Source organism: Ailuropoda melanoleuca, chromosome 9 (assembly GCF_002007445.2).
Source record: "Ailuropoda melanoleuca isolate Jingjing chromosome 9, ASM200744v2, whole genome shotgun sequence".
Classification (NCBI taxonomy): Eukaryota; Metazoa; Chordata; class Mammalia; order Carnivora; family Ursidae; genus Ailuropoda; species Ailuropoda melanoleuca.
In genome coordinates, this window is record NC_048226.1 from 87276351 (window position 1) to 87303093 (window position 26743).

The 26743-nt window shown below is 39.4% G+C and overlaps 1 protein-coding gene across 5 annotated transcripts in view; it reads left to right on the forward strand.

Annotated features, from left to right (window-relative positions):
* Positions 1 to 26743, forward strand: part of TBC1D31 (TBC1 domain family member 31) — a 67174-nt gene that overhangs the window by 19817 nt on the left and 20614 nt on the right. For 4 of the 5 annotated variants that reach the window (XM_034668577.1, XM_034668579.1, XM_034668576.1 and 1 more), the window contains exons 5-14: positions 2071 to 2230; positions 4838 to 5038; positions 10630 to 10806; positions 15615 to 15694; positions 15772 to 15918; positions 17508 to 17641; positions 22962 to 23095; positions 23411 to 23590; positions 25275 to 25507; positions 25908 to 26060. In XM_034668577.1, coding sequence (XP_034524468.1) covers positions 2071 to 2230; positions 4838 to 5038; positions 10630 to 10806; positions 15615 to 15694; positions 15772 to 15918; positions 17508 to 17641; positions 22962 to 23095; positions 23411 to 23590; positions 25275 to 25507; positions 25908 to 26060 — 1599 coding nt within the window. Of the gene's footprint in view, positions 1 to 2070; positions 2231 to 4837; positions 5039 to 10629; positions 10807 to 15614; positions 15695 to 15771; positions 15919 to 17507; positions 17642 to 22961; positions 23096 to 23410; positions 23591 to 25274; positions 25508 to 25907; positions 26061 to 26743 lie in introns of those variants that run through there. The other variant, XM_034668581.1, reaches the window with a different exon arrangement.

Below are 26743 nucleotides of genomic sequence, written 5' to 3' on the forward strand. Positions count from 1 at the left end.
GCCCAGTGCGGGGCTCAATTTTACCACCCTGAGATCAAGAGTCAGGCTAAGTTTAACTGACCAACCCACCCAGGTGCCCCTAAAATTTTTTTAATGAAAAATAATGAATTTAGCTCAAGTTCTCTCATCTTTGACCACTGGCATCCTTTTAAGTTGGCTCTGAACCCTTTTGATACAACCCCAGTTGTCTGTTTTGAAAGCTCTCATTCTTTCTTATCTAACCAGATGTTCCAGGCTTATCTTCCACATTTTCGGTCCCAAACCTGGAATCAGCCATTTTTCTAAAGCACCTGGGTTCGTTTTAGTGGGTAATGATATTTCAAAACCTAATCTGGATGCGAGTGGTACTCCTTGTGACTGATTTGGTCATTGTCACTAGGCCTTTTCAGTGAAAAGAGCTAGAAAATACATATTATTTCCTTATTTTCTCTCACTGTCTTCTAAGTCATGAATAAATCCCATCAGTTCCACCAAATGATATCTTGAATTGGTCTGATCTTGTCATTGTCACAGCTACTGCCCTACTCCAACTACCCTAGTCTCTTACAGACTCCTCTAGTAGTCTCCTTATTTGGTCTCCTTGTTTTCAATTTCATTTCCTTTTTTTTTTTAAGATTTTATTTATTTATTTTGAGAATGAGAGAGATAGTGAGAGAGAGCATGAGCGCAGAGGAGAGGAAGAAGCAGGCCCCCCACTGAGTAGGGAGCCCGTGCGGGCTAGACCCCAGGACCCTGGGATCCTGACGTGAGCCAAAGGCAGACGCTTAACCGACTGAGCCGCCCAGGAGCCCTTCAATTTCATTTCCTAAAGTCAGTCTCTACATAGCAGATAGAGTGGGGGGTTTGGTTTTTTTGTTTTGTTTTTCAATTTTTTTAAGTAGGCTCTACACCCAGTGTGGAGCCCAGTGTGGGGCTTGAACTCACGATCCTGAGGTCAAGACCTCAGCTGAGATCAAGAATCAGACACTTAACCAACAGAGCCACCCAGGCGCCCTGATAGAGTGGTCTTTTTAAGTCATAAGTCAAATCATGTCACTTCCCTATTGAACTCCCTTGAAAGGCTTTCCCTTGTAGTTAGAATAAAACCCAAACTCCCCATAATATCCCTGAGGCCTCTGTCATCTGGCCTCGGTTTTCCTCTCTTTTTCTCCTTTTTGCTTTCCCTTTAACACAATTCTGGCCACAGTTGAGTGTGACTTCTCTCTCTTCCTTAGGTGGCTAACCTTATTCTTTTTTTAACACTTGCATGTTGACCAGTCTGGAATACCGACCAGCATGGAATTCTTCCTCTGAATCATCCTGTAACTGGCTCATTCACGTTTTTTAGGGAGCCGGCCTTCCTCCTTTCCCAACTCTGTAACTCCCATCTCATTTTATAGTTCTTTATAGAACTTATCATCAGCTGAGATCAAGTTCATCTGTTTGCTTCCCTTCCTCTAGACTAAAAATCCCACAAGAGCAGGGATCCACCTCCTTGTTCACCATTGTGTCCCTGGTGCCTGAGATGATACCTGGCTTGTAGTAGACACTTTACAAGTCTTTGCTGAATGAGTCCTTGCTGAATGAAGTTAATACAGCTTAATCTTTTTGTACCTTGTAAAAGCTTACTTTGAGCAGGGAAAAAAAGTTGGGGCTCTAGGTTTTTCATGTAGCAGTGCTGTACCAACTCAGTATACTCCTGTGTGAAATATAGGAAGTTTCATAGTGGTAAGTGACTTTGAGATTATGCTATAAAAGGTAAATGTTACTCAGAAATCCTCAGTCAAGTCATCAAGCAAGTATTTGTTAAGCTGGTATCTTAGTACAATAGGTAGAAAATATATATACTGTAAATCGGAGCTTTCCCACAAGGTAGCCACTGTGTGCATAGGTCTATTTAGTAAAAACTTAATAAAATTAATTTATTTTCTTAGAATCATTAGCCACATTTCAGGTTCTCAATCACACGTGGCCAATAGTGAGCATATCGGGCAGCACAGACATAGAACATTTCTACCTCGTTGGGTCATACTGGACAGTACTTCTGTAAACAAGCCACATCCTCGTACTTTCCCACCTTTCGTTCTGCAGAGATGGTCGAATCCTGGCCGCTGGAGGGAAATCAAATCACCTTCACTTGTGGTGCTTGGAAGCTAAACAGTTATTCAGAATTATTCAGATGCCTACCAAAGTCCGAGCCATCCGCCACCTAGAATTTCTCCCTGATAGTTTTGATGCTGGTTCTAATCAGGTTAGTAATATAAAGGTAGGACATTATACTTTCTGAGAAAGAGCATATCGGTTTCTGAACTGTCTTTGCGCTTGTACCGTGATTGTTACAAGGACTTGAAATTGCTAATATTACGAAGAGTCTAAAATTGAAAAAAAATGTACAGTATTAGGTTCTGTACATGACCGACAATTTACCCTTTTCCTAAAATCAGTACACTTTAAATTTATGTCGTCCTTCATGGCTTACAGGGCGCGCTAGCATGGCATTTGTTATTTGCACCATTACACAGGCTGACATGAGAGCTTAGAAACATTGAGTGGTTTGTCAACATTCCTATTCATTGTAAGGATTAAAAGGGGAAGCAGAACTAAAGTTTTCTCTTTGTTGTACGGTTCTATCTACCATAACTGGTTGCCTCAGTTTTATGAAGCAGGTTTTCTTTGCACCTTGCCTTAGTTTACAAAGTACTCCCCCCTCTACACACCATTTTGTAAAAATTTTCTTTGCTTATGTATTTTATTTCATTTTATTCATGTTTTTTAAAGTAGACTCCACGCCCAACACGGGGCCTGAACTCATGACCCTGAGATCAAGAGTCACACGCTGTACGGATTGAACCAGCCAGGCGCCCTCACACCATTTTTCTTTTTAACAGTTGAGTAGTCAGACCTTACCTTTCTTACTTTAAATGGACTGTTTTGAATCTTATACTTTAGCAAGTTATATATAACTCACAACCCCAAGATTAAGAGCTGCACGCTCTACCAACTGCGCCAGCTAAGTGCCCGTAACTTGTTTTTTGAATAGATAATGCATTCACAAGGTTGAAAACATAAAAAAAAAAAAGACAATGAAGTGAAATCTCTTATTCTTTTCTCCCTTTTGTGCAGTTACTCACTCTTCATACCCACTTTTGTTAGAGCAGTCCTGTGTTTCTCCCACTTTTTTATGCAGCTTTGCACCTTGCTTTTCTTCACTTAATTGACCTTGAAGATTGTTCTGTGTCAGTAAAGAACTTCATTTTTTTTTTTACCGCTGCATAGTATTTCATAGTTTTTTAACCAGTGCTTTGTTATTGGGCACTTAGCCTGTTTTTAGTCCTCCTTTATTACAAATAATGCTGCACCAAGGAGCACCTGGGTGGCTCAGTCGGTTAAGCGTCTGCCTTCGGCTCAGGCCGTGATCTCAGGGTTCTGGGATCGAGCCCCACATTGAGCCCTGCATTGGGCTCTGCACTCAGCAGGGAGTCTGTTTCTCCCTCTCCCTCTCCCTCTACCCCTCCCCCTGCTCATGTTTTTTTTTTCTCTCTCTCTCTCTCTCTCTCTCTCAAATAAATAAAATCTTAAAAAAAAAAAAACAGTGCACTGAATAACTTTTTGCACATACCATTTCACACATCCCGTCTATACAATAAAATCGCAGAGTTGAAATGGTAGTAATCAGGATTATGTGCAGCTGTAATTTTGAGGATCTTGCCAGATTGCCCTCTAGAAAGGTTGCATCAACTGTGAATGAGGGGGTTTCCGACAGCCTGACCCCACAGAAGAGATGGCCACCTTCAGACTGCCTCCAGCTGCTTGCGACTGTCGTCTTTCACGTAGCACCTCATGCAGTCAGTGGTGGCGCCGCTTACCAGCCCCGGCGCTGGGGAAGGAACTGCTGCGGAGACAAAAAGTAGAGGGGTCTGTTGTGTATTTACTTAGGTTTTTTTAGTACATGTTTTTAATTTTTCAGATTATGTGAGTTAAAACTAAGTTTCCCCACTTTATTTTTTTAAAGATTTTATTTATTTGAGAGAGAGCAAGAGAGAGAAAGAGAACACAAGCAGGGGGAGCAGGAGAGGGAGAAGCAGACTGCCCACTGAGCGGGGAGCCTGACTCCAGGCTCGATCCTACGACCTGGGGATCATGACCTGAGCCGAGGGCAGCTGTTTGACTGACTGAGCCACCCAGGCGCCCCAGTTTTTACCCCTTTAAAAACTGGTTTCCTTCTTACGCTTCCTTGCAGCCCACAGACTTTTTTTCCTCTATTCCCCAAATGTTACACTCGCCAGAGTCAGGTTCATGTGGGGGCAGCAGGACAGATGCTGGTTCTGATCAAGCTGTGGGGGTGGTGAAGGAAAACAAACCCTCCCTGCTCCTTGCCTCTGACAGCCAGAGTGCAGCAAAGTTAAGGACTGTCTAATCGTCTGTATTCCCTCTGAAGGGATTAGTACAGATGCCCCCTGCCGTAGTCTCCCCATCAAGTCTCCCAGGATCGGCACCTGGCCGCTTCTGGTCAGCGCCAGTCTCATCTGGGCCTGAGTAGGGCAAATCTACAGGAGCCGTAATTAGGGATTGTGAAGTGTATGATGGCTCTTTGCGAATATAATCTCCAACTATTCCCCCCTCAAAACCAAAACAACCCGTATGTAGATACATACACATATGTACATGTAAGTGTGTGTAGTTTGACAGTTGACTTTAAAATTTAGTTGTAATTGACCTAAAGCATTAGCTTCATAATGATTTGATATTTGTACCCACTGTTTAATGATCACTATAATAAGTCTAGTTAATGTCCGAGACATTTGACTTTTAAATGTGTTTTTGGAACTCATATATAGTTTCTCTCTACTCTTATTAGGTTCTTGGAGTGCTAAGTCAAGATGGTATAATGAGATTTGTCAATATACAGACTTGTAAACTTCTCTTTGAAATTGGGAGCCTTGATGAAGGAATTAGCTCATCAGTCATTAGCCCACATGGACGGTACATTGCATCTATTATGGAAAATGGAAGTCTGAACATATATTCTGTTCAAGCTCTAACACAGGAAATAAATAAGGTATGTTATCAAGTAAAGAACATCAAGATCTTTTTAAGATTTAAATGTATCATCAGAAATAAAATCTTTGTGCTCTGGTTTTCTAAATTCCTTGGACCTTGTCCCATCTTCTGGGTATTGTTTTTGTTTGTTGGTTTGTTTTTTCTCTTCCTCCCAAAGCCACATCTCCACACTTTTTTTTTAAGATTTTAATTTTAAGTAATGTCCACACCCAACGTGGGGCTTGAACTTACAACCCCAAGGTTAAGATTCACATGCTCTACTGACCGAGCCAGCCAGGCCCCTCCACACTGTTCTCAGCTGTGCTCCTTTCTTAAGGTGCTGCCTGCCTCACAGGTAGTGTGTGGGGTCCCTGTCCCATTCGGCTGTCTCTCATGATCTCCTTCCCAAAAGGGATCTTCAGCCCCACTCTCTCCTTTTCTGGCTCAGGCTTTCTTCCCATCTTAGAGGCTAGAAATCTTAGAGCACGAGGACTGTGCCTCTGCATCTTTAGATCTGGTCAATATTAAGTCGTAATTTTTAAATTTGAAATAATATCTGTATAAATGCTTCCTGTTGTCCGTCTCCACCTCAGCCGTCCCTGTATTAGTACTCAATAACTACTCTTGAGTTCACAGTTATATAAACCAGTGTACCAAAACTCAGAGCCCTCGGGGCCTGCCTCTGCCCTACAGTCCATCTTTTAGATAGCATGTTTCTAAAATAATCCTGTCATCCTCATTCCTAAAATGGTGCTACTTTAGTGGCTTCCTTCCTTTTGCCCCCTGCTTTAAGTCCAGACTAATGCCTGACTGTCCAAGTCCTCTCTAATCTTGTCTAGTCTACCTGTGGAACGTACTTCCCCGGACTTGTAACTTCCCTCACTTGTCCCCCCATAGACCCCATTCTCATTTCTACATCTGCTCCAGTGTTCATCTCACCTAAAATATACTTGCCACTTCTCTTTTATGGTTATCTAGAATTTCCCCGGCTTGTTGCCTAGTCTCATTGCCTGGGTGCAGCCTTGCGAGGTCTGGAGTCTGGTTATTGGCCCTGAGAGGGACTTTGCTGATCACCTGGTCTAACCATTTCCTTTTATGGAGGAAGAAGCTCATGCCTCAGCCTCATCACACAGCTAGTCATTAGCAGGGCCCCGTGTTCTGTTCTTAAAATGATAGTCTTTTTGTTATGTGTGTGATGTGTGTGCTCCTTCTTGTCCTTTTTATCCTTTTTTTTTTTTTTAATTAGTAAGTGTCTTGATGCAGAAAAAAAATCAAAAGATACAGATAAGCAAAGAGATGAAAATCACTCAGTCTCACCTCTTGGATGATTTTGAGGTGTCTATTTTCCCAGGCTTTTTTTTTATGTTTGTAAATGTAGAGAGTCAGTCCTCATTGTTTATGGATTAGCCTCATTGTTATGAATGTGAATTTACCTACTGGTAGAAATATATTTGTGACCCAGGTCAATCCTCAGTGCATAGTGACAGGTGTTCCCATGTGCAGAGCAGCGCATAGCCGAGCCTCCCGGCCTGCAGCTCCGCAACTGAGGTCACACCCAGCAGCCCTCGGCCTTATTTCCTCACTCATTCTGCAAGCAGGTGTCCTTTCCATGGTCTGTTTAGTGTCACATTTTTCATGTTTGTGCTTTTTGCACAAGCTGATTTTGCTCTTTTTTTTTTTTAATTTTTTTAAAAGATTTTATTTGGGGCGCCTGGGTGGCACAGCGGTTAAGCGTCTGCCTTCGGCTCAGGGCGTGATCCCGGCGTTATGGGATCGAGCCCCACATCAGGCTCCTTCGCTATGAGCCTGCTTCTTCCTCTCCCACTCCCCCTGCTTGTGTTCCCTCTCTCGCTGGCTGTCTCTATCTCTGTCAAATAAATAAATAAAATCTTTAANTTGCACAAGCTGATTTTGCTCTTTTTTTTTTTTAATTTTTTTAAAAGATTTTATTTGAGAGAGAGAGAAAGTGAGAGAGCACGAGTGGGGGAGGGGCAGAGGCAGAGGGAGAAGCAGACTCCCCGCTGAGCAGGGAGCCCCATGTGGGACTTGATCCCAGGACCCTGAGATCACGACCCAAGCTGAGGGCAGACGCCCAACCAACTGAGCCACCCAGGCACCCCAACTTTGCTCTTTAGAATGCACCCCCTACACACCGTGCTGAAGTGCTAAGCACAAGAAGGTTGTGATACATAAGCTTAGCTCAGGCACAAGTATAGTGCTGTTGGCATGAATTCACTGTTCGTGAATCAACAATATATATGAAATTGGGGCGCTTGGGTGGCTTAGTCGTTAAGCATCTGCCTTCAGCTCAGGTCATAATCCCAGGGTCTTGGGACAAGACCCGCATCGAGCTCCCTGCTCAGCGGGAAGCCTGCTTCTCCCTCTCCCACTCCCCCTGTTTGTGTTCCCTCTGTTGCTGTCTCTGTCAAATAAATAAATAAAATCTTTAAAAATATGTATATATATATGTATTTATATATACGTATGAAATAAGTGTCTTTAAACACAAACATACCCTAAACAGAGTTACATAATGATTGGTTGACAGAAATGCTGTGATCACTGGCTCACAGGAGTGAGTGATTCAGTATTCACTAACTCAGTACTTTCGGCTTCTTTATAGAACATAACTACTGTGAATAGTGAGAATCTAGGGTGTGTATGTGTGTGCACGTGCTTATATTTTCTTTAACCATATGGAATTATACTCTACTGTTCTCATAAACTTTAAAAATTGTAATAACATATTATTTGCTCTTAATGAGGGTTTTCAGCTTGGCTGAATTTTGCAGGAGCTAGGTACATGTTATTAATAGAAGCGGGGAGAGACCTGGGAAATACCAAAGTAAGAGTAAGTCAGTGACTTCCTCTCCGCTGTTTGTTAAGCAAATTAGCATCATATTGATCAGAAAAGCTAGCATATAACAGACGTAGGATAATCTTTTTTTCTTTTTCTTTTGCACACATTCCCAGCACCACCGGTGTCTTTCTGGCTATTGTAGGCTTACATGAATGCTCAGGTCTGTAGTTTCTACAAAACTGACCCATGTGCCAGTCTCCAAGTCCTGCTTTTTGGCCATGGAGAATTATTGGTATTGTGATAATAAAATTCCTACTTCTGTGTTGAAGTTTTAGCACTACTAAGGTATGGCCATGCAGGTCATATCTCAGGCCCTAACTTTTGGGAGATTGTATTTCATGGAGGCACATGGAGTTCAAGAGAAAAATGTGGCACTAGAATAAAAAAAATTTTTAAAGATTTTATTTATTTATTTAACAGAGAAGGAGAAGGAGACAGAGAGTGAGAGAGAGAGCACAAGCGAGGGGAGTGCCAGGCAGAGGAAGAAGGAGAGGGAGAAGCTGGCTCCCCGTTGAGCAGGAACCCTGATGCAGGGGGGTGGGGGAGGCTCAATTTCAGGACCCTGGAACCGGGATTTGGGCCGAGGGCAGACACTTAACCAACTGAGCCACCCAGGCGTCCCTAGATTAAAAATTTTAATAAAAATTTGGAAGAATGGATTGAGGTTAGGCGATAGTTCAAGGATTTTAAAGATGGGCAATATTCAGAAGTCAGACCATTTTTAATTGCATTTCATAGATAAAGAATTGAAAAATTAAATCATAGAATGGGTGGCTATCATGCTTTTTTTTTGGTCAGAGCTATTGTTATACTTTCCGTTATCTCTGTGTTCTTTCTACATGTGAATAAATGACAGCGTATCTGAGAAAAAACACTACTTAAAAAACCTTATAGAAACAGTTACAAGTTTAAATCCTTTTTATAATAATTTTAAAACAAAAACTTAGTATTTATGCCACGTATATTATCACATTACCTACTCTATACATTTTACAGTGTTATGTATTCATAGTGTGGTTGGCAATAAGGAAGACTTTTTTTTTTTAAAGATTTTATTTATTTGAGAGAAAGAGCAAGCATGCATAAGCGGGGGGTCGGGAAAGGGCAAAGGGAGAAGCAGAAGCAGACTCCCCACTGAGCACGGAGCCTGATGCAGGGCTCAATCCCAGGACCCTGAGATTATGACCTGAGCTGAGGTCAACCGCGTAACCGACTGAGCCACCCAGGTGCCCCAGGGAAGACTTTTTTGGACTCAGACAGTAGGCTGCAGGTTTCAAAAGCAGGAGTCCTAAACCTCTGAAGATAACATGAGAAAAATCTTTGAAACCTCAAAGTAGTCTTTTAGTAGTCTATGTTATGAAAAAGGGTCAAGATGTTTGCTTTTTTCTGCTTTTTCTTTTGGGAGTGAGAGGGGAGGAGATCAAAAAGTTTGGTTTCCTTTTCAAAGAGCTTTCCTGAGGAGTGGTGATTCATTTTCATTAGACATGATCTTGGAAGATCACTGTTCTGGCTTTCATGACAATGTGAATGCAGGGTACTGTGTCTAACACGTGTTTTTCTGGAATCTAATGTGTTCATTTGGACATACAGGGTCTTCCCTGTGTTCTTCTCTCTTTTCATATGAAAGGAATCGGCACTTTGGCTTCCAGAAAAAATTTTTTAAAATCACACATATCTGCCTGGTCTTTGTTTTAGGTCTGGGCTATTTACTAAGGAAACTTTTAGCAATAATGGCCTCAAACATTTAAATGATTTGTGAAAGTCATTGTACTTTGTTAACATTCAGAACTCAGGAAGCCTCAGTTACCTTATCTGCTCATTTCCTTTGAACAAGGAAGATCTTTTGATTTCAAAGTGGTATTATTCATAGAGAAAACGTGTTAGGGAATCATTTTCCCTTAAGTCCATTGAGGTTGTTGGGCTTAATTTTCTTGTTATTTTTCCATAAAAATGAGGATTAAGAATCGAAGTCGTGCTGTCCAAACTGCCCATTAAACTATAGATGCTGCAGGGGGCTAACAGCCTTCTCTGTGGAGCCAGGGACAGAGAGGCAGGCGTCCCATGCCTCCAGAGGAATGTCATTTGACAACTCCCTCAGAGAGATTCACTTGAGCCCAAAGAATATTAGGGTGCTTCTCTCCCTATTCTAGAGGGCCCTATGTCCAGCTGTGCCTTCTCTGCTGCAGATTATCACCAAACTACTAACTTTATCATGCAAGTATAAAAAAAAAGGGTGGGGGATGCCTGGGTGGCTCGGTTGGTGAAGCGTCTGCCTTTGGCTCAGGTCATGATCCCGGGGTCCTGGGATCGAGCCCCGCATCGGGCTCTGCACTCAGTGGGGAGTCTGCTTCTCCCTCTCCCTCTGTCCTTCTCTTCTCCCATCTCCCCGCTCATGCTCGTTCTCTCTCTTTCTCTCTCTCGTGCTCTCTCTCTCAAATAAATAAATAAAATCTTTTTAAAAAATGGATTGATATCCTATGATTCAAGGCCAGCTTTCAAGGGATAATTAAATTCTCTATTGTTGTTAATCATGTATCTTTATTGTGTTCTTCAAAGGAATTTGGCAGAAATCTGTTTTGATTTGACAACAAGGAAACACTCTTGGATATTTTACTTAACACTTTTTGCTTGAAGAATAATGATGTATGTTAAAGGCACATTATGAAATTGATCACAACAAATTTTGTAAATCCTATGTGAACAGGTCTGTTTTCCAAGGATAGCCACTGGACTTTATTTTCCCCTTTTAGCCACCTCCTCCCTTAGTGAAAGTGATTGAAGATTTGCCTAAGAGTAAACTGAATTCTGGTGACCTTAAGATGAAAGTAACAACAGGAAGAGTACAGCGGCCAGCAAAATCAAGGGAAAACAGAATACAAACCAGAATACTAAAGCAAGACCTGGCTGGTAGTTTTGAAAATAAAGAGGTAAGAATATATTATAATTACATTTTTGCTTGTCATGACTGCTGTGGACATACCTTAGACCATCATCACTCTTCCCTCTCTTAGAAGTTAAAGGAAAGATATGAAGAGAAGAAAGTTCTAACTGAAATTATAATGTGCTTTCTAAATTTTAAATATACAATTAGTACATGTTTATGGTTTTTTAAAAAGTCAAACAGTATAGAATTGTACTGTCCAGTACACTAGCCACCAGCCACATGTGGCTGGTAAGTACCTGAGATGTGCCTAGTCCGAACTGAGATGTGCTGTACATGGGAACTACTCATTCCATATTGAAAACTTCGTATAAGCAGAAGAATATAAAATGTCTTGGGGCGCCTGGCTGGCTCTGTCAGAAGAACGTGCGACTCTTGATCCAGGGTCATGAATTCGAGCCCCACGTTAGCTGTAGAGATTACTTAAGTAAATAAATTTTTTAAAAAGGAATATAAAATATATCTTATTAATAGTTTTATGTTGATTATAGGTTGAAATGATAATATTTTGATTACCTTGGGTTAAGTGAAACATTATTAAACTTAATTTTACCTCTTTCTTTTTACTTTCTTAATGTAGTTCCTAGAAAACTTAAAATTACGTTCGTGGCTTGCATTATCGGTTAGACAATGCTAGTATAGAAGGTTATGAAGGGAAAAAATAAAAATATACCTTTCTTCCTCCTGTTCCGTAGCCCACTCTTCTTCACACTTCCTGGAGGTAACCATTGCTAATAGCTGTTGATATCCTTCAGAAGTCTTCCGTGCATATATAAACATATGTGCCTTAACCTTTCTATTTATTTTTTTACATGAATGAAATTATAGTACAGCACTGTTCTATAACTTCTATCACTTAACATATTGAATATCTGTTTATATTTTGCATATGGTGCTACAACATTTGAAAGACATTTGCATTGTATTGCCTTTGTGGATATTCCTTAGCCTTAATTTACTCCGCGTAGCTGGCATTTAGATGATAAGAGAGTCTCCTGTTGATACAATCTGTGATGCGGTGTATAGGCTTCTACAATTATCGTTGAACATTTGCACAAATGTATCTGGAGAAGTAGAATTTTTAAGTCAGACTCTGGATAAAAATTTTGATAGTAGAAGCCAAGTGGTTCTAAAAAAGAATGTACCACGTTGCCTTTTTACCTTGTTTGAGATGATCTTTCTTGTGTGTATGTCTTTGTGTGTGTGTGTGTGTGTGTGTGTGTGTATGTGAGATTTATTCAAGAAAAACTAAGAAACAACCAAAATGTCCAATGGTAGGTAACCAAACATATAAATTATGATAGAGCTATAGGCTAGAAATCTAAGAATATTTAAGAGGAAAGGGAAATAATTATAGTATGTTAAATATAAAAAGCAAGCTATAAGAGCGTATGCTTGGATATCAATTTGATTTAAAAAGGATAGGAGTACCCATGTATTATTTTTGAAGAAAAATCAAGATGCGAATAGAGTTACCTTTGAGGGAAGGGCTTTCAGTCAGTTTTACTTTCTTCTTTCTATATATTTTTTTGTATTTTCCTGATTTTCTGCAAAGAGCATATATTACTTTGGAATTGAAAGTAAATATAAATATTAAAGAAGTGGCTAGCATTTTCTAGGACTTTTAAAACTTTTTATTGACATTAAATTAATCACACACAGAAAAGTACACGTAAATGTACAGCTGAATGCGTTTTTACAGACTAGCATCCAGATCAAAAAATGGACCCATTGCCAGCAGCCCAGAAGGGCCTCTCCTGGTGCCTTCCAGACACTTCCCCCACCCCAAGGACGGCTACTCTCCTGACTTCTAACACATAGATTAGTTCTACCCTTTGTCGTCCTTGTATAAATTGGATCATTCCGTTTGTACTCTTCTGCATCTGGCTTTTTTCTTTCAACATTATGTTTGATTTATGTTTGAGAAACATAATTTACAACTCGTAGCCGTATAAAATTCCATCGTGTAAATAAACCAAATTTTACCCATTCTGCAGTCAGTAGGCATTTTTTTTGCTGTTAGAAGTCGTGCTGCTGCGCACATTGTACTATACATCTCTGTTGGTGAACGTAGGACACATTTATGCTGGATGTAAATCTCGGAATGGATTACCGGCTTGTTGGCAATGCTTATGTCCCACTGTAGTGAGCTATCAGCTTTCCCAGGAAGTTGATTGAAACAATTTATATTCCCACCAAGAGGTATTTGAGAGCTCTAGTTGCTCCATATTCTCACCAACACGTGACATTTGTCACATTAATTTTAATAACCTCTTTTTTTCTCTGAGCATTGTAAAATTGTGAAGCTCACATCAAAAGAAGAATGTGTAACATTGTCTACCAGGGAAATTCACCAGAGACCCAGTGGCCGGAGTTTTCAGTGGAGGCTGGTTCTGTAGGCATCATCTGTTTGGTACATTTCAAAATCCCAGACTCTACAAGGAAAACAGGTGTTCAGCAAAAATCACAGTGTACCAACAATTTAGGCACAGTGAGCCACTCTTACTGGTTCTAGGGATAGTGGGAACTTTCCTGAAATCCAGATTTCNTTGTGTAAAGCATTGTCTACCAGGGAAATTCACCAGAGACCCAGTGGCCGGAGTTTTCAGTAGAGGCTGGTTCTGCAGGCATCATCTGTTTGGTACATTTCAAAATCCCAGACTCTACAAGGAAAACAGGTGTTCAGCAAAAATCACAGTGTACCAACAATTTAGGCACAGTGAGCCACTCTTACTGGTTCTAGGGATAGTGGGAACTTTCCTGAAATCCAGATTTCTAGGCAAGGGCCCACCTTGCAAGTATGCCTTCCTAAAGGTAGTAGCATTCTCAGACCTGCCATGGTAACATTCTTCTGGACATACCCATAGCCACATTAAGAAACAGTATTACCAGTAGCTTTGAAGCTCCTGTGTGCTTATCCCCAGCCACATTTCCCTCCCTATCCCATAGATATAACTATTGTCCTCATTTTTGTGTTAATTATGTCCTTGATTTTCTTTAGTTTTACTACCTCTACATGTAATCCTAAACCAAATATTGGTTAGTTTTCTTTTTTTTTCTTTTTTTAATTTAAATTCAATTTAGTTAATATATAGTGTATTATTAGTTTCAGGGGTAGAATTTAGTGATTCATCAGTTTCATATAACACCCAGTGATCATTACAACACATGCCCTCCTTACTTCTCATCACCCAGTTACCCCATCCCCCCACAAAGTTCCCCTCCAAAAATATTGGTTAGTTTTAAAAAGCTAAATAGCAGCAACAAATCTTGCCGAGTAAAGATGGGACAATATTGTTCCTGTTCGTTGAATGTTCTAATGAGACAATAAGCCGAGTGACAGCTCTGAGACATGGTCTGACCTCAGCTTTCCTGAGAATGTACAGGAGCCTTTTCTGGGAAAACTAAGGGCATGATCACAATTGACTTCTGGGAAATACAAGAGGCACTGCCGCCAGCCAGGGCATCTGGCAGTGCTGTAGTGTGAGTCAAATTTGGAAATCCTGCAGAAATATGTCAGGGAATCCGCAGCCAGCTCTAAGGAGGTCAAAGTAGAACACTGGTACAGGGTGAGATGCTTCTCTTCCACTAATCTTGGCATCGGGACGTGGAAGGAGAAGAAGGAGCTTCATCCCTATGTGGTCAAGATACGAACAGATAAAACTCAGGCCAAACTCACCTGGGCGTTTTACCATTTACAAAGAGGTTCCGGTGGCAGCAGGTGTCTTGCCAATGACAGGAGTGAATGTGTCTCTTTCCTAGATGGTACTGCTCCAGTCTGGTCTTCAGTCTCTGGCGCATGGCTCTCAAAGGGGGATCTTCATTCACCATCATCTTGGGTTTGCCCTTCACCCCCTCTTATACTGGATTACCTGTTTTTTATGGTAAAAAGGGCATTGAACTAAGTCAGAAAATCTGCCTTTGAGTCTTGAGCCAAGACTTACTGAGCAGGTTTGTGTCACTGAGCTCTGACGTAACCATTTTCTCAAAGGAAAAACAACATCCCATCTGTTTGAGTTGTCAGCATCAAATGAGGTCATCTCTGAAAATGGCTTTATCATCCCCAAATCTATAAAGTACTTTTCCATTAAGATAAAAATCGGCCTAAAAGTAAGAAGGGGGAAAAAAGTAAAAGGGTGGGGAGAGAGAGAAGGAAGAAAATCCCAGGATGCATTGCTCTTGCTGCCGGGGTTAGCAGGTGATAGTCCGTCAGCCACATCTGGCTCCTTGGGCTAAGAATAAGTTTCACATTTATCAATGTTTACATTTTAAGTATCTACATAATATCCTTGATTTTGCCTCTTGGCCCACAAAGCCTAAAACATTTACTCTCTGACCCTTTACAGAAAGTTTGTGAAACCCGGATCTAGGACGGTATGTCATGAACTTTATCTGCTGTGTACATGTGCACTGGAGAGAGAGAGAGAATAGAGAGTCCCATGCTGTAAAAATATTTTTTTACTGTGTGTCATGTTCTAAAGTTGGAAAGCCATGGGATGCCTGGGTGGCTCAGTCAGTTGAGTCCAACTCTTGGTTTCAGCCTAGATCATGATCTCAGAGTCGGGAGCTCAAGCCCCACATTGGGCTCCATGCTCAGCATGGAGTCTACTGGAGATTCTTGCCCCCTCTTTCTCTGCTTCTCCTCCTTCTTGTTCTCTCTCTCTCTGTCAAATAAATAAATAAATGAATAAAATCTTTAAATAAATAAGTAAATCTGGAAAGCCACTGTGGGCTAGATTACCTTTTCAGTTTTGTGATTATGTCACTTGCTGACATTCTTTCTTTTTTTTTAAGAATGAGTTGTCAGATGGATTAAACAAAAAGCGTTTACAGATCTTATTAAAAGGCTATGGTGAATATCCAACGAAATACAGGTAAAATTTACATTCTTTCATGTTAAATCAATCCCCCCCCCAAATTTTTCTTGGTTTAAGTTACATTTTTATTTCAGAATGTTCATTTGGCGCTCTCTGCTACAACTGCCTGAAAACCATACTGCATTTAGCAGCCTGGAAGATAAGGGTGTCCATGTGGCATTTCTCAACCTTCAGAAGAAATACCCCATCAAAAGCAGGAAACTACTCAGAGTATTACAGAGGTATGTTCGGTATATTGCCCCAATATGTGCATCTTCCTCGAGATATTTATTAATTACAAATAAGAAGATAGTAATTTTAGAGTAGAGAAACTTGGCCGATACCACCTTAACCAAGTTGTCAAATTTACAATCAGCAGTAATAATACACATCAGTATGTTGCACATCACTTTCTTGGTTCTTGCCAAAAATTTATAACCTCACTCTAACACTGTGAGAAAACATTGGGGGACAGTCTATAAAATAACTGTCTGTATTCCTCAAAAATGTCAGTGTCCAAAAGATAAGAGACTGGGAGCTCCCACATTGGAAGAACCTAGGGGACTTAGCAAAGAAATGCAGTGTTGCATCCTAGATTGGCAAAATGAAAAAATGACACATAGCAAAATGGGGAAAATGATAAAATCTGAATGAAGTCTGATTTAGTTAATAGCACAGTACTGATATTAATTTCTTAGTGTTGATAATTGTACTATATTCATGCAAGATGTTAACATTAATTTGAGTGAAATGTATATAGGAACTCTCTACTGATTTTGCAACTTTTTGTAAACCTAAAGCTCTCAAAACAAAAGGTTAAAAAAAAAAAAAAGGAAAACTTGAAAGTATCAGAAGTAAATATGGGAGAGTTATAGCCCTGGAGTAAGGCAGGCTTTTTTAAGCTTGACATATCCAGAAGAGATTGATATGAACACAAATCTCTACATGTAAAAACATTCCCCAAACACAGATGTAAAACAGAGAAAGTATATACAAAACATAGGACAAATAAAAGGCTGGTTTCTATATGAAGTATTCATGTAAATGAGTGTGGAAAGGACCAACCAATAAAAAATGGAAAAAGGATTGAATGTAGAGCTCACAGCTGGGATATGGTTCTTAAACATGAAAAGATGCTGTACGCCCCTTATAAAAAAATGCCAATTAAAATTACACTGAAAATATGTATACACATATACATTTAAAACCACATTGAAATACCATTTCTCACCTAGACTAAAGAAGTTTGATAATAGAGCACATTGGTCCAGCGTGAGAAAATGGCCATGACTTTGCTAATGAGAATGTCAACAGACACTGTTTTTGCAAAGAATAATTTGGCACTGGCTATTGAAATCAATGCGCGTGTTTTTTGACTTAGCAATTCCACTTCTAGGAATTTATCCAAATCTATATTCCAACATGAAGAATGATGTAAATAAAACATTAAGCATGGCATTATTTATGAAGGATTAGAAACAACTTAAATGCCCAGTAAGGCCAAGTTAAAGAAATTAAGGTATATCTATACAAAACTGTCCTGTGTATCAAGGCTCCACATATACTGATAATGAACTATTTCCAAGATACTATTAAGTGAAAAATACAAGGTGCAAAACGATGTTTGTACCTGCCTTTGTGATTTTTTTAAAAAAAGGATCTATACTTTTAACAGTGGTTCTGGGGAGATAAGATAGATGATAAAGGTAGTAGGGAGAATTTTCATCAAATATACCTTCCACAGCAAATTTTTTATCAGGTGAATGTATTATTTAGTCAAATTTTAATAATAAACTGTTCTCTGGTCTTTATTTCCTTACCTGATTCACAGAACTCTATCTGCATTAGCTCACTGGTCTGCCATCTTTAGCGAAACACCATATCTTCCGCTCTTGGCATTTCCATTTGTAAAATTGTTCCAGAACAACCAACTCATTTGTTTTGAAGTTGTTGCTACTCTCATAAGTAAGTAATTAAGTATTAAATAATGAAACCAAGAGTGGATTTCCTGTATATTTTTCTGATGTTTTTGCAGCTTTGCAACATTTAACAGTTCTGGTGTTAAACAATCAGAGAGCACGAAATGGACAGTTCAAACATTTATACATAAACCTTTTTATTTACAAAAAATTTGTATAGTTGCATTTTAGAAGATACTGTTACAGGTTAGATTTTGTGCCTAAGAAGGGAGCAGGGGAACCTGGGTGGCTCAGTTGGTTAAGGGTCTAGCTTAGGTCATGATCTCAGGGTCCTGGGATTGAGCCCTGCATCCGGCTCTAAGCTCAGCAGGGCACCTGTTCCCTCTGTCCCACCCATCCCCGTTTGTGCATGCACACGTGCTCTTTCTCTCAAATAAATAAAATCCTTTAAAAAAAAAAAGAAGTGGGGCACCTGGGTGGCTCAGTTGGTTAAGTGTCTCTGCCTTCAGCTCGGGTCATGATCCCAGGGTCCTGGAATCAAGCCCCACATTGGGCTCCCTGCTCAGCAGGGAGTCTGCTTCTCCCTTTCCCACTCCCCCTGCTTGTGTTGTCTCTCTCTCTCTGTCTCAAATAAATAAATAAATGCTTTTAAAAAAAGAGAATGATTTACTTAAAAAAAAAAAAAAAAGAAGAAGGAAGCAGATGCTTCCCTTACTGAAAGTCAGTTATTATTCATAGGATTGTAGCAGGTTTGTAAAGGGTTTAGCACACAGTCCCTGTTGTTCAGGGTGCTGACTTCTGTCCTTATTCTCAGCGTCCAGAGCAAACATTTACTGAGAGCTTTCTGTGTACTGGGTACCACTCTCCATGTCTTGCCTTTACTGATCTAATTCTTACAACAGTCCTGTGAGGTAGGTGTTGTTGTTTCCTTTTTATAACTGAACAAACTGAGGCACACGGACCTTAAGTTCCCAAGGGTAGGTTGGTGGCAGAACAAGGATTTGAACCCAGACAGACTCTGGCCTGTGCTCCGAACCCTTGTGTTACTGCTTGCCATCAACACCATCTACTCTGAAAAGTGAGTCCTTTTTTCATATTAGTATAATCAGGTCAGTTGAATAGTTAATAAACTGAATCTAGTTATAGATTGGTTTAACAAAAATAACCAATTTTATATGTATTTTAAATTAAAAGGTTTTCTTGTACAAGAGATAAGCACTTAACTGTAATTACAGTAAAAATTTGAAAAGTGGAAATAAAAAGATTCAAGCATACATATTGTGAATATTATAGTATATTTCTCTTTATGTTTTTTTGTTCATTTAATTACATTGTATTTGCTCTGATAAAGTTTTCCTAATCATTGGAGAAAATATAGTTTGAAAACATGCAGAAGAAAAGAAAAATCACCAATGTTCCTCCTCCTCATTAATAATCTTTGATAATGTGTAATACAATATTTCATCATATAGGTGTGTCAGGGTTTAGTCCTCCAACTGCTAGACCATCAGTTTTTTAAATAATTTTTCCATACTTTTTAAGCAGTTTTTAAAATTTCTATAATTATACTCCTTTTATTTAATGTTTGAACATTTCTCTTTTTATAAACTTTATATAAATATTTTATTGACTGTAATATTCTTTTTTTCTCCCTCATGATTGTAATATTCTATAATGTGAATGTACTAGTTTAGTCTGTTGTTGGACACTTAGGTTACTTTTAACTTTTACCTAAAGAAACAATGTTATAACTATCTTCACATATAAATATTTATAATATTTTCTCTTGGTCAAGTCCTAGAATTGGTATTATTAGGTCATAAAATATTAATATTTCAATTGATTCCTCAAAAGAATTATACTAGTTTAACCTGGCAATAACACTCGGAGTTTTGTTTTGTTTTGTTTTAAAGATTTTATTTGTGGGGGCGCCTGGGTGGCACAATAGTTGAGCGTCTGCCTTCGGCTCAGGGCGTGATCCCGGCGTTGTGGGATCGAGCCCCACATCAGGCTCCTCCGCTATGAGCCTGCTTCTTTCTCTCCCACTCCCCCTGCTTGTGTTCCCTCTCTCGCTGGCTGTCTCTATCTCTGTCAAATAAATAAATAAAATCTTTAAAAAAAAATAAATAAAGATTTTATTTGTTTATTTGAGAGAGACGGCCAGTGAGAGAGGGAACACAAGCAGGGGGAGTGGGAGAGGAAGAAGCAGGCTCCCAGCAGAGGAGCCTGATGTGGGGCTTGATCCCAGAACAACGGGATCACGCCCTGAGCCGAAGGCAGATGCTTAATGACTGAGCCACCCAGGTGCCCCAACACTTGGAGTTTTAAAAGGAAAAGAAGCAACTCACCGACAAAAAGACAAATAATCCAATATTTGTAAGGGCAAAGGCCTTGATTAGACTTTGCTCCATAGGAAATACACAAATGGCTAATGAGTACATGAAAAGATGCTCCGGGTCATTAGATATTAGGGGAATGCAAATCAAAACCACACTGAGGTACCACTTTATACCTTCTAGGATGGCTATAATTTAAAAACAGGAAAAAAACTAGTGTTGGCAAGAATGTGGAAAAATTCTAACCTTCATACATTGCTGGAACTGTAAAATGGTGATCACTGTGGAAAATTGGCAGTTCCTCAAAAAGTTAAACATAAAATTACCATATAATCCAGCAATTGCATTCTTAGGGATATACCCAAAAGAAATGAAAACAGAGACTCAAACAGGTCCTTGTATGTGAATGTCCATGGTAGCGTTATTCCCAATAGCCAAGGTGGAAACAGCCCAGGTATCATCATCATGTTAACATCGTCATTGTTAATAGGTGAATGGATAAACTATGTATATAGTATGTATAGTATACAGTGGAATATGATTCAACCATCCAAAGGAATGAATCCTGAAAGCTAGGCACAGAAGGACAAATTTATGTGAAATATCTCAAATAGGCAAATTTATGGACGCAGAAAGTAGATTAGAGGTTACCAGGAGCTGGAGGAGGTGGGAATGGGAGGTTAGTGCTGAATAGGTACAGAGTTTCTGTTTGGGAAAGGGCTTCACAAATAGAAATGTTTGCACAACATTGTGCATATGGTTAATGGCACTGAATTGCATGCTTAAAAATGGTTAAAATGGCAAATTATTTTTTACCATAAGAAAAGCTATTTAGGTAAGCATGCAAAACTATTTTTTATTTCCAGTAAAATCTTGTTATATTGCTGGAGTCTGATTATGTGCTGAGAAATTGATTTTCTCTTCTAAACCTGAAATTTAAATCTAGAAGATCCATCACGGTCAGCATGAGCAGCTGTGAGTTTTCAGCAAGGGTCTCAAACTAGCTTTATTCAGTAAACATTCACTGAGCTCCAACTAAATGTTGGCTGCTTGCAGTACACCGTTGTTCTGGCTTTTTGGGTTCACAGTCGAGTTGGGAGCTGGGAGAAAGTCTGAAGGAATACAGTCACTTTGATATAAATTAGGAATCTGTTTATAGAAGTCATCTTTAAGCTCTCTTTACGGTCTCTGACCTCTGTCGGTCCCTCCCTCTGACCAAGAGGGGATTCTTCCAGTTTAGTCAAGGATCTCCACCCGGTTATTTCTCTTTACCCTGTTCTCCGCCAGTTCTCTCTCTGGGTCCTCTACCCATACTTCTGTTGTGGTGACCCCACACACAAGAGTAGAGAAGGCAGGGGCGCCTGGGTGGCACAGCGGTTAAGCGTCTGCCTTCGGCTCAGGGCGTGATCCCGGTGTTGTGGGATCGAGCCCCATATGGCTCCTCCACTATGAGCCTGCTTCTTCCTCTCCCACTCCCCCTGCTTGTGTTCCCTCTCTCGCTGGCTGTCTCTATCCCTGTCAAATAAATAAATAAAATCTTCTAAAGAAAAAAAAACAAAGAGTAGAGAAGGCAAACACGTACTCTATAAAGCAGGGTTTCCCTTGATGAAGATTAGTTGTAAAAATCTGGGCTCTGTGTGTGTGTGTGTGTGGTGTTTTAAAATTCCTAGGACTAGCAGTATCCGAGACGTGGTAGGTACTTAGCAATGTGTAGCTGAACTGGATTTTTCTTTTAAAGTTAAGAGCAGCAGTTAAAGAAGTTGAAATAACTTCTTAAAAGCTTAGTTTTTGCAAGAGTTTATTTATGCCTTAATTATTAACTCAAATTTACTCATTAATAAGTACTTGACTTCCGGAATTAGTAGGCCCTTTTATAACCAGATGTAATCCAAAATTCTGCTGATCTAAGCTTCTTTTGCTAATATGAGAAAAGAGATCTTATTGTCAAAGGTTGGAACCGCAATTCAATGTTGAAAATAAAAATCCGAATTTAATAATAAGGAGGTCTGTGGTGATTAGACATAGTTCATTGAGTGAAACTGATCTGACCAGGGTTTTTAGGAGAATGTTTTGGGGGTTGTAGTGGTTACTCACTGAGTTAAAATGAGCTTTAGAAACATCTTTAGCAGAATAGAGTCTGCTTTCCACTGGCTGATTTTCAGAGAATCCCTCAGTCACTGGTTGGTTTTCAAAGTTGGGTTTATTGAATAAGTTGTCGTTGATGGCTGAGATCTAAAACCAGTTCTGGTGGTTACTTGTTGTCACAGCTATAGAACAGTCACTCTTGTCCTAGTAATAGGGACGTGCTTATTCTCCTATTATAACATTTAATGGATAGGGGTATGATAACATGCCCATTTGTTGTTCTGTGTTGCTATTGATGTGTAAGAATATAATTTTGGGGGCGCCTGGGTGGCTCAGTCAGTTAAGTGTCCAGCTCTTGGTTTTGGCTCAGGTCACGATCTCAGGGTCATGATGTTGGGCTCCACACACTGAGCATGGAGTCTGCTTAAGATTCTCTCTTTCCCTCTTCCCCGCCCTGCCCCCGCTCATGCTCTCTTTCTCAATAAATAAATAAATAAATAATAACTTTGAATATTTCTTGTAAACTTTTCTAATTTTGATTAGTATGAATTTGAGTAGATTTCAGGTGATTGGCATTTAACCTTCATCACATTTAATGAAGACTCAAGAAGGAATCTTTTTTAGAAGGGTCATTTTGTTAACCAGGAGAAGCAGAAAGCAGAGTGCCCTGTGGGGAAGATCAGAAATACTTTGGGAAGTTTTGTTTGTTTTAATGGACATGTTCTCATTGACGGCTCTCAGTTGAAGAAATTGGCCAATTCTATAAACCTAAAATACAATGTTAACGTGGTGGAACTTTAAAATCAGTGGCTCTAGAACTTAGAGTTGTCATGTTTTCTTTATTAATGGGCATAGTGAGGACATAGAGTGGATACATTTAAGAATTGCAAAGTCCTTTGATAATACAGAATGGTAAAGTTAAATTTTCAATTTTTTTCTTCATAGTCAATTGGTGTCAACACTGGTTTGAATATTTTCCTAATCCTCCCATCAATATTCTCAGTATGATAGAAAATGTTTTGGCATTCCATGACAAAGAACTGCTACAGCACTTCATAGATCATGACATAACTTCCCAGGTAAGAAGTATAAGGTTTTTAGGATAACATGACTTATTTTGGAAGCTAACATTGGTTCTGGTATAAACAAGACAGAATTTTCTTGAAAGAGTGTAATAAAAGAACATACTACCTTTTGTATTTTCAACAGTATCCCATTCTTTTTCTTCATTAAACTGCTTTCCCAAAAGCCTGTAAAGAAGGGTCCATATTAAGGTAGTTCTTTTCATAATTGTTTTTAATATAATGATTTTAACAGCTACATCGAAGAGAGTATTAGCAAAGACTTGCAACTTTTCCATAGAAAACTAATAAATTTTTCCTTATTTATTTTAGCTGTATGCATGGCCTCTTCTTGAAACCATTTTTTCAGAAGTACTAACAAGAGAGGAGTGGCTAAAATTATTTGATAATGTCTTTTCCAACCACCCTTCATTCCTCCTGATGACTGTTGTGGCCTACAACATATGTTCTAGAGCTCCTTTGCTCAACTGCAGTCTTAAAGATGATTTCGAGGTAAGTATCCTTTTTCTTAAGTAGCAGTTCTCAAGTTTCATTTCCATCAAAAGATTGATGTATTCATTGAGTACCTATTGCATGTCAGGCACTGGTGCCAGGTGGGAGTAACGCAGCGGAGAGCAAGGTGTGCCTCGTCCTCACTCTGACACCGTTGGTGGATAATCCAGCAGGCGGTTACAGCACACTTATTTGTCTTAAAAGTCATAGCTTCAGATAAATAAATAAAGAAAGAAACACGGGAATATTGGAGTTTAGTGCTTGTTGCCCTTGTAAAGGATGTTTACCAGTTGGGTCGTTGTTAATTCTGCGGGTGGTTTTATCCATGACCCATCCAGTCTGTGACAATGTGGATGCTTATTACACATATGAGATGGCAACTCTGAGAATGTTGAGATATGGCAGGAAGGTTACTTGAAAGAAAGCATTAGAGGAGGTTTTTAAGAGGAGAGGTTTTTGGGGCGCCTGGGTGGCTCAGTTGGTTAAGCGTGTTGACTTTGACTCAGGTCATGATCCGGGGTCCTGGGATTGATCCCGGCTTGGGCTCTGCACTCAGTGGGGAGTCTGCTTGTCCCTCTCTCTCTGCTGCTCACCCCACTCGTGCGTGTTCTCTCTCTCTCTCAAATAAATAAATACAATCTTTTTAAAAAGTAAATAAAAATAAAAGGAGAGGCTCTTTTGGTAGACAGAATGAATTGGGCTTGTTACTTATTTTGTGGTCCCTGTCAATCTTTATTTTTTTTAAAAAGGTTTTTAGTTTTTGTTTTATTTTGTTTTGTTTTTTCAAGATTTTATTTATTTATTTTGACAAAAAGAGAGACAGCCAGCGAGAGAGGGAACACAAGCAGGGGGAGTGGGAGAGGCAGAAGCAGGCTCCCAGCGGAGGAGCCTGATGTGGGGCTTGATCCCAGAACGTAGGGATCACGCCCTGAGCCAAAGGCAGACGCTTAACGACTGAGCCACCCAGGCGCCCCAAGTTTTTCTTTTTTTAAAGGTTTATTTATTTGAGAGAGAGGGAGAGCGAGTGGGAGGGGCAGAGGGAAATGGAGAGAAGGAATCTCAAGCAGACTGCTGAGTGCAGACCCTGATGAGGGGCTCAGTCTCACTACCCTGAGATCATAACCTGAGCCAAAATCAAGAGTTGGACGCTTAACCGACTGAGCCACCCAGGAGCCTCCTGTCAAACTTTATTTTTACTTAATGTTCACAAGATACATACCTATATATATTTTATTATTTGAACCTGCTAGCATAACAAGGTAATGGGGAAAACTTTCAGACATTTTTAACGAATCAAGCTAATTTATTTTCAAATTTATTTTTTTTGGATTTTGCAAGGAAAAAAGCAGAAGAGTTTGCTCCACTGTTGGTTGAAGTGTTCTTCTAATATAAAGGAGGCCTTTGGTTTGGGTTAAAATTTAAAAAGTATTATTTCAAAAGTTTGGTTTTGAAATTTTATTAGACTTTGGAAATATGAAATTGACTCTTCATTTTTAAAAATTAAGAAAAACTTCAGTGAATTGTCAAGAAAGAAAAGAGAGAGAGAAAGGAAGGAAGGGAGGAAGGAAGGAAGAGAGAAAGAAAAGATAAAGATAAATTCACAATTTTTAAACTCTTGTTTTAATTCTACCTCATAACTGCTTTGTTAGGTAAATCACAATTTAAATACAAAGTTTTCTTACAGTATTTTTTTCATCATCGGAATAACCTGGATATAAGTGTTGTCATTAGAGAAGTCTATCATCTCATGGATACCACGCCTACTGATATCCATCCCAACAGCATGCTTCATGTCTTTGTGGCATTGACAAAAGGGCAATATCCAGTATTTAACCAATATCCAAAGTTTATCGTGGACTATCAGACACAGGAGCGAGAAAGAATCAGGAATGATGAATTGGACTACCTGAGGGAGAGGTAATCATGGAATAGTTAGTTATAAATACAGACAATTTTTTTAATGAAAAACACATGTAAATTATTAAGTATTTGAGTAAAATCAGAGTTTGAAGGCTGGGAATATCTTTAAAGCTATATAATTCTTGCATATAGAAGTAAAACAATTATATATTAATCAGGTGTACGTTTTGTGTTTTGGTTGTTCTTGGACTTAAATTACTCGGCTTTCTTTGAATTTTTTCTTTGTTTGCATTTTTTGGTGAGACTTACATAGGGCATCCTTTTCAGTGCTTTCTCCTAGTCTGATGAGATAAATATGAAAGTGGAAGGCAGTAGTTCAAGGTCTCTTGCGTAATCACGAGTGTGTATTGGGGGCTTGTCTGTGTCTGGATTTAATAGTGAATATTCCCTACTTAAGGCAGATGGTTGAAGATATGCAAGCCGAAGTCGACCAGCAGAGAGTGGAAGACGAAGCTTGGTACCAGAAACAAGAACTACTTCGTAAAGCGGAAGAGACGCGGAGAGAATTGCTCTTACAGGAGGAGGAGAAGATGGTACAGCAAAGACAGAGGTATGTGGTACCACCTTGAGAAAATTTGGACATGTGAGTTAGTTGAATAATTTTTATTTTCTTCTTTCTTTTCTATCTACGTAGCATTACCCAGCTGTGGCATTTCCATTAAGCAAAAATGTAAGCTACTAAAAAATCTGCATCTAACATGTTTCAAAAAAATTGGCATATAGTGAGATGTAATTCTGAAACTATGCTGAATATCCCTTTGCACTGATTATTCAGAAGTAATGCAAGATCTCATGTACCTTGGAGGACAGTATTGGAAAGATCGTTGGACAACAGGCAGATATGCTTTGTGGTACAGTGCTGAATAAATCCCCTTGAGGGGAGCAGAATTTTTAAAATTGTGTTTTAAACATATCTGTATGACTTGAAAATTGAAACATAAAATGTTTATCTCATTGGGCATTTCATACTTTGTAGGACAGGGGAAGACGTATTAAATGCTTACTCAAAAGTATATTAATAAAGCAAAATGTTGACATTAGTTAGGATTATGGGCTTGAGCATTGAGGCTAAGCCTAATTGTTGGGAAGCTCACTTCTGTAAGTGTTCACTGAGTTTTACTCTCAGTTGGGATTTCATGAAACTGATTTCCAGTGTGGGTTAAACACAATCACTGAACTCAGCATTAACCTTGTACTAAAATTCTGGCAGAGTAAGCTTACATCATCTTTGCT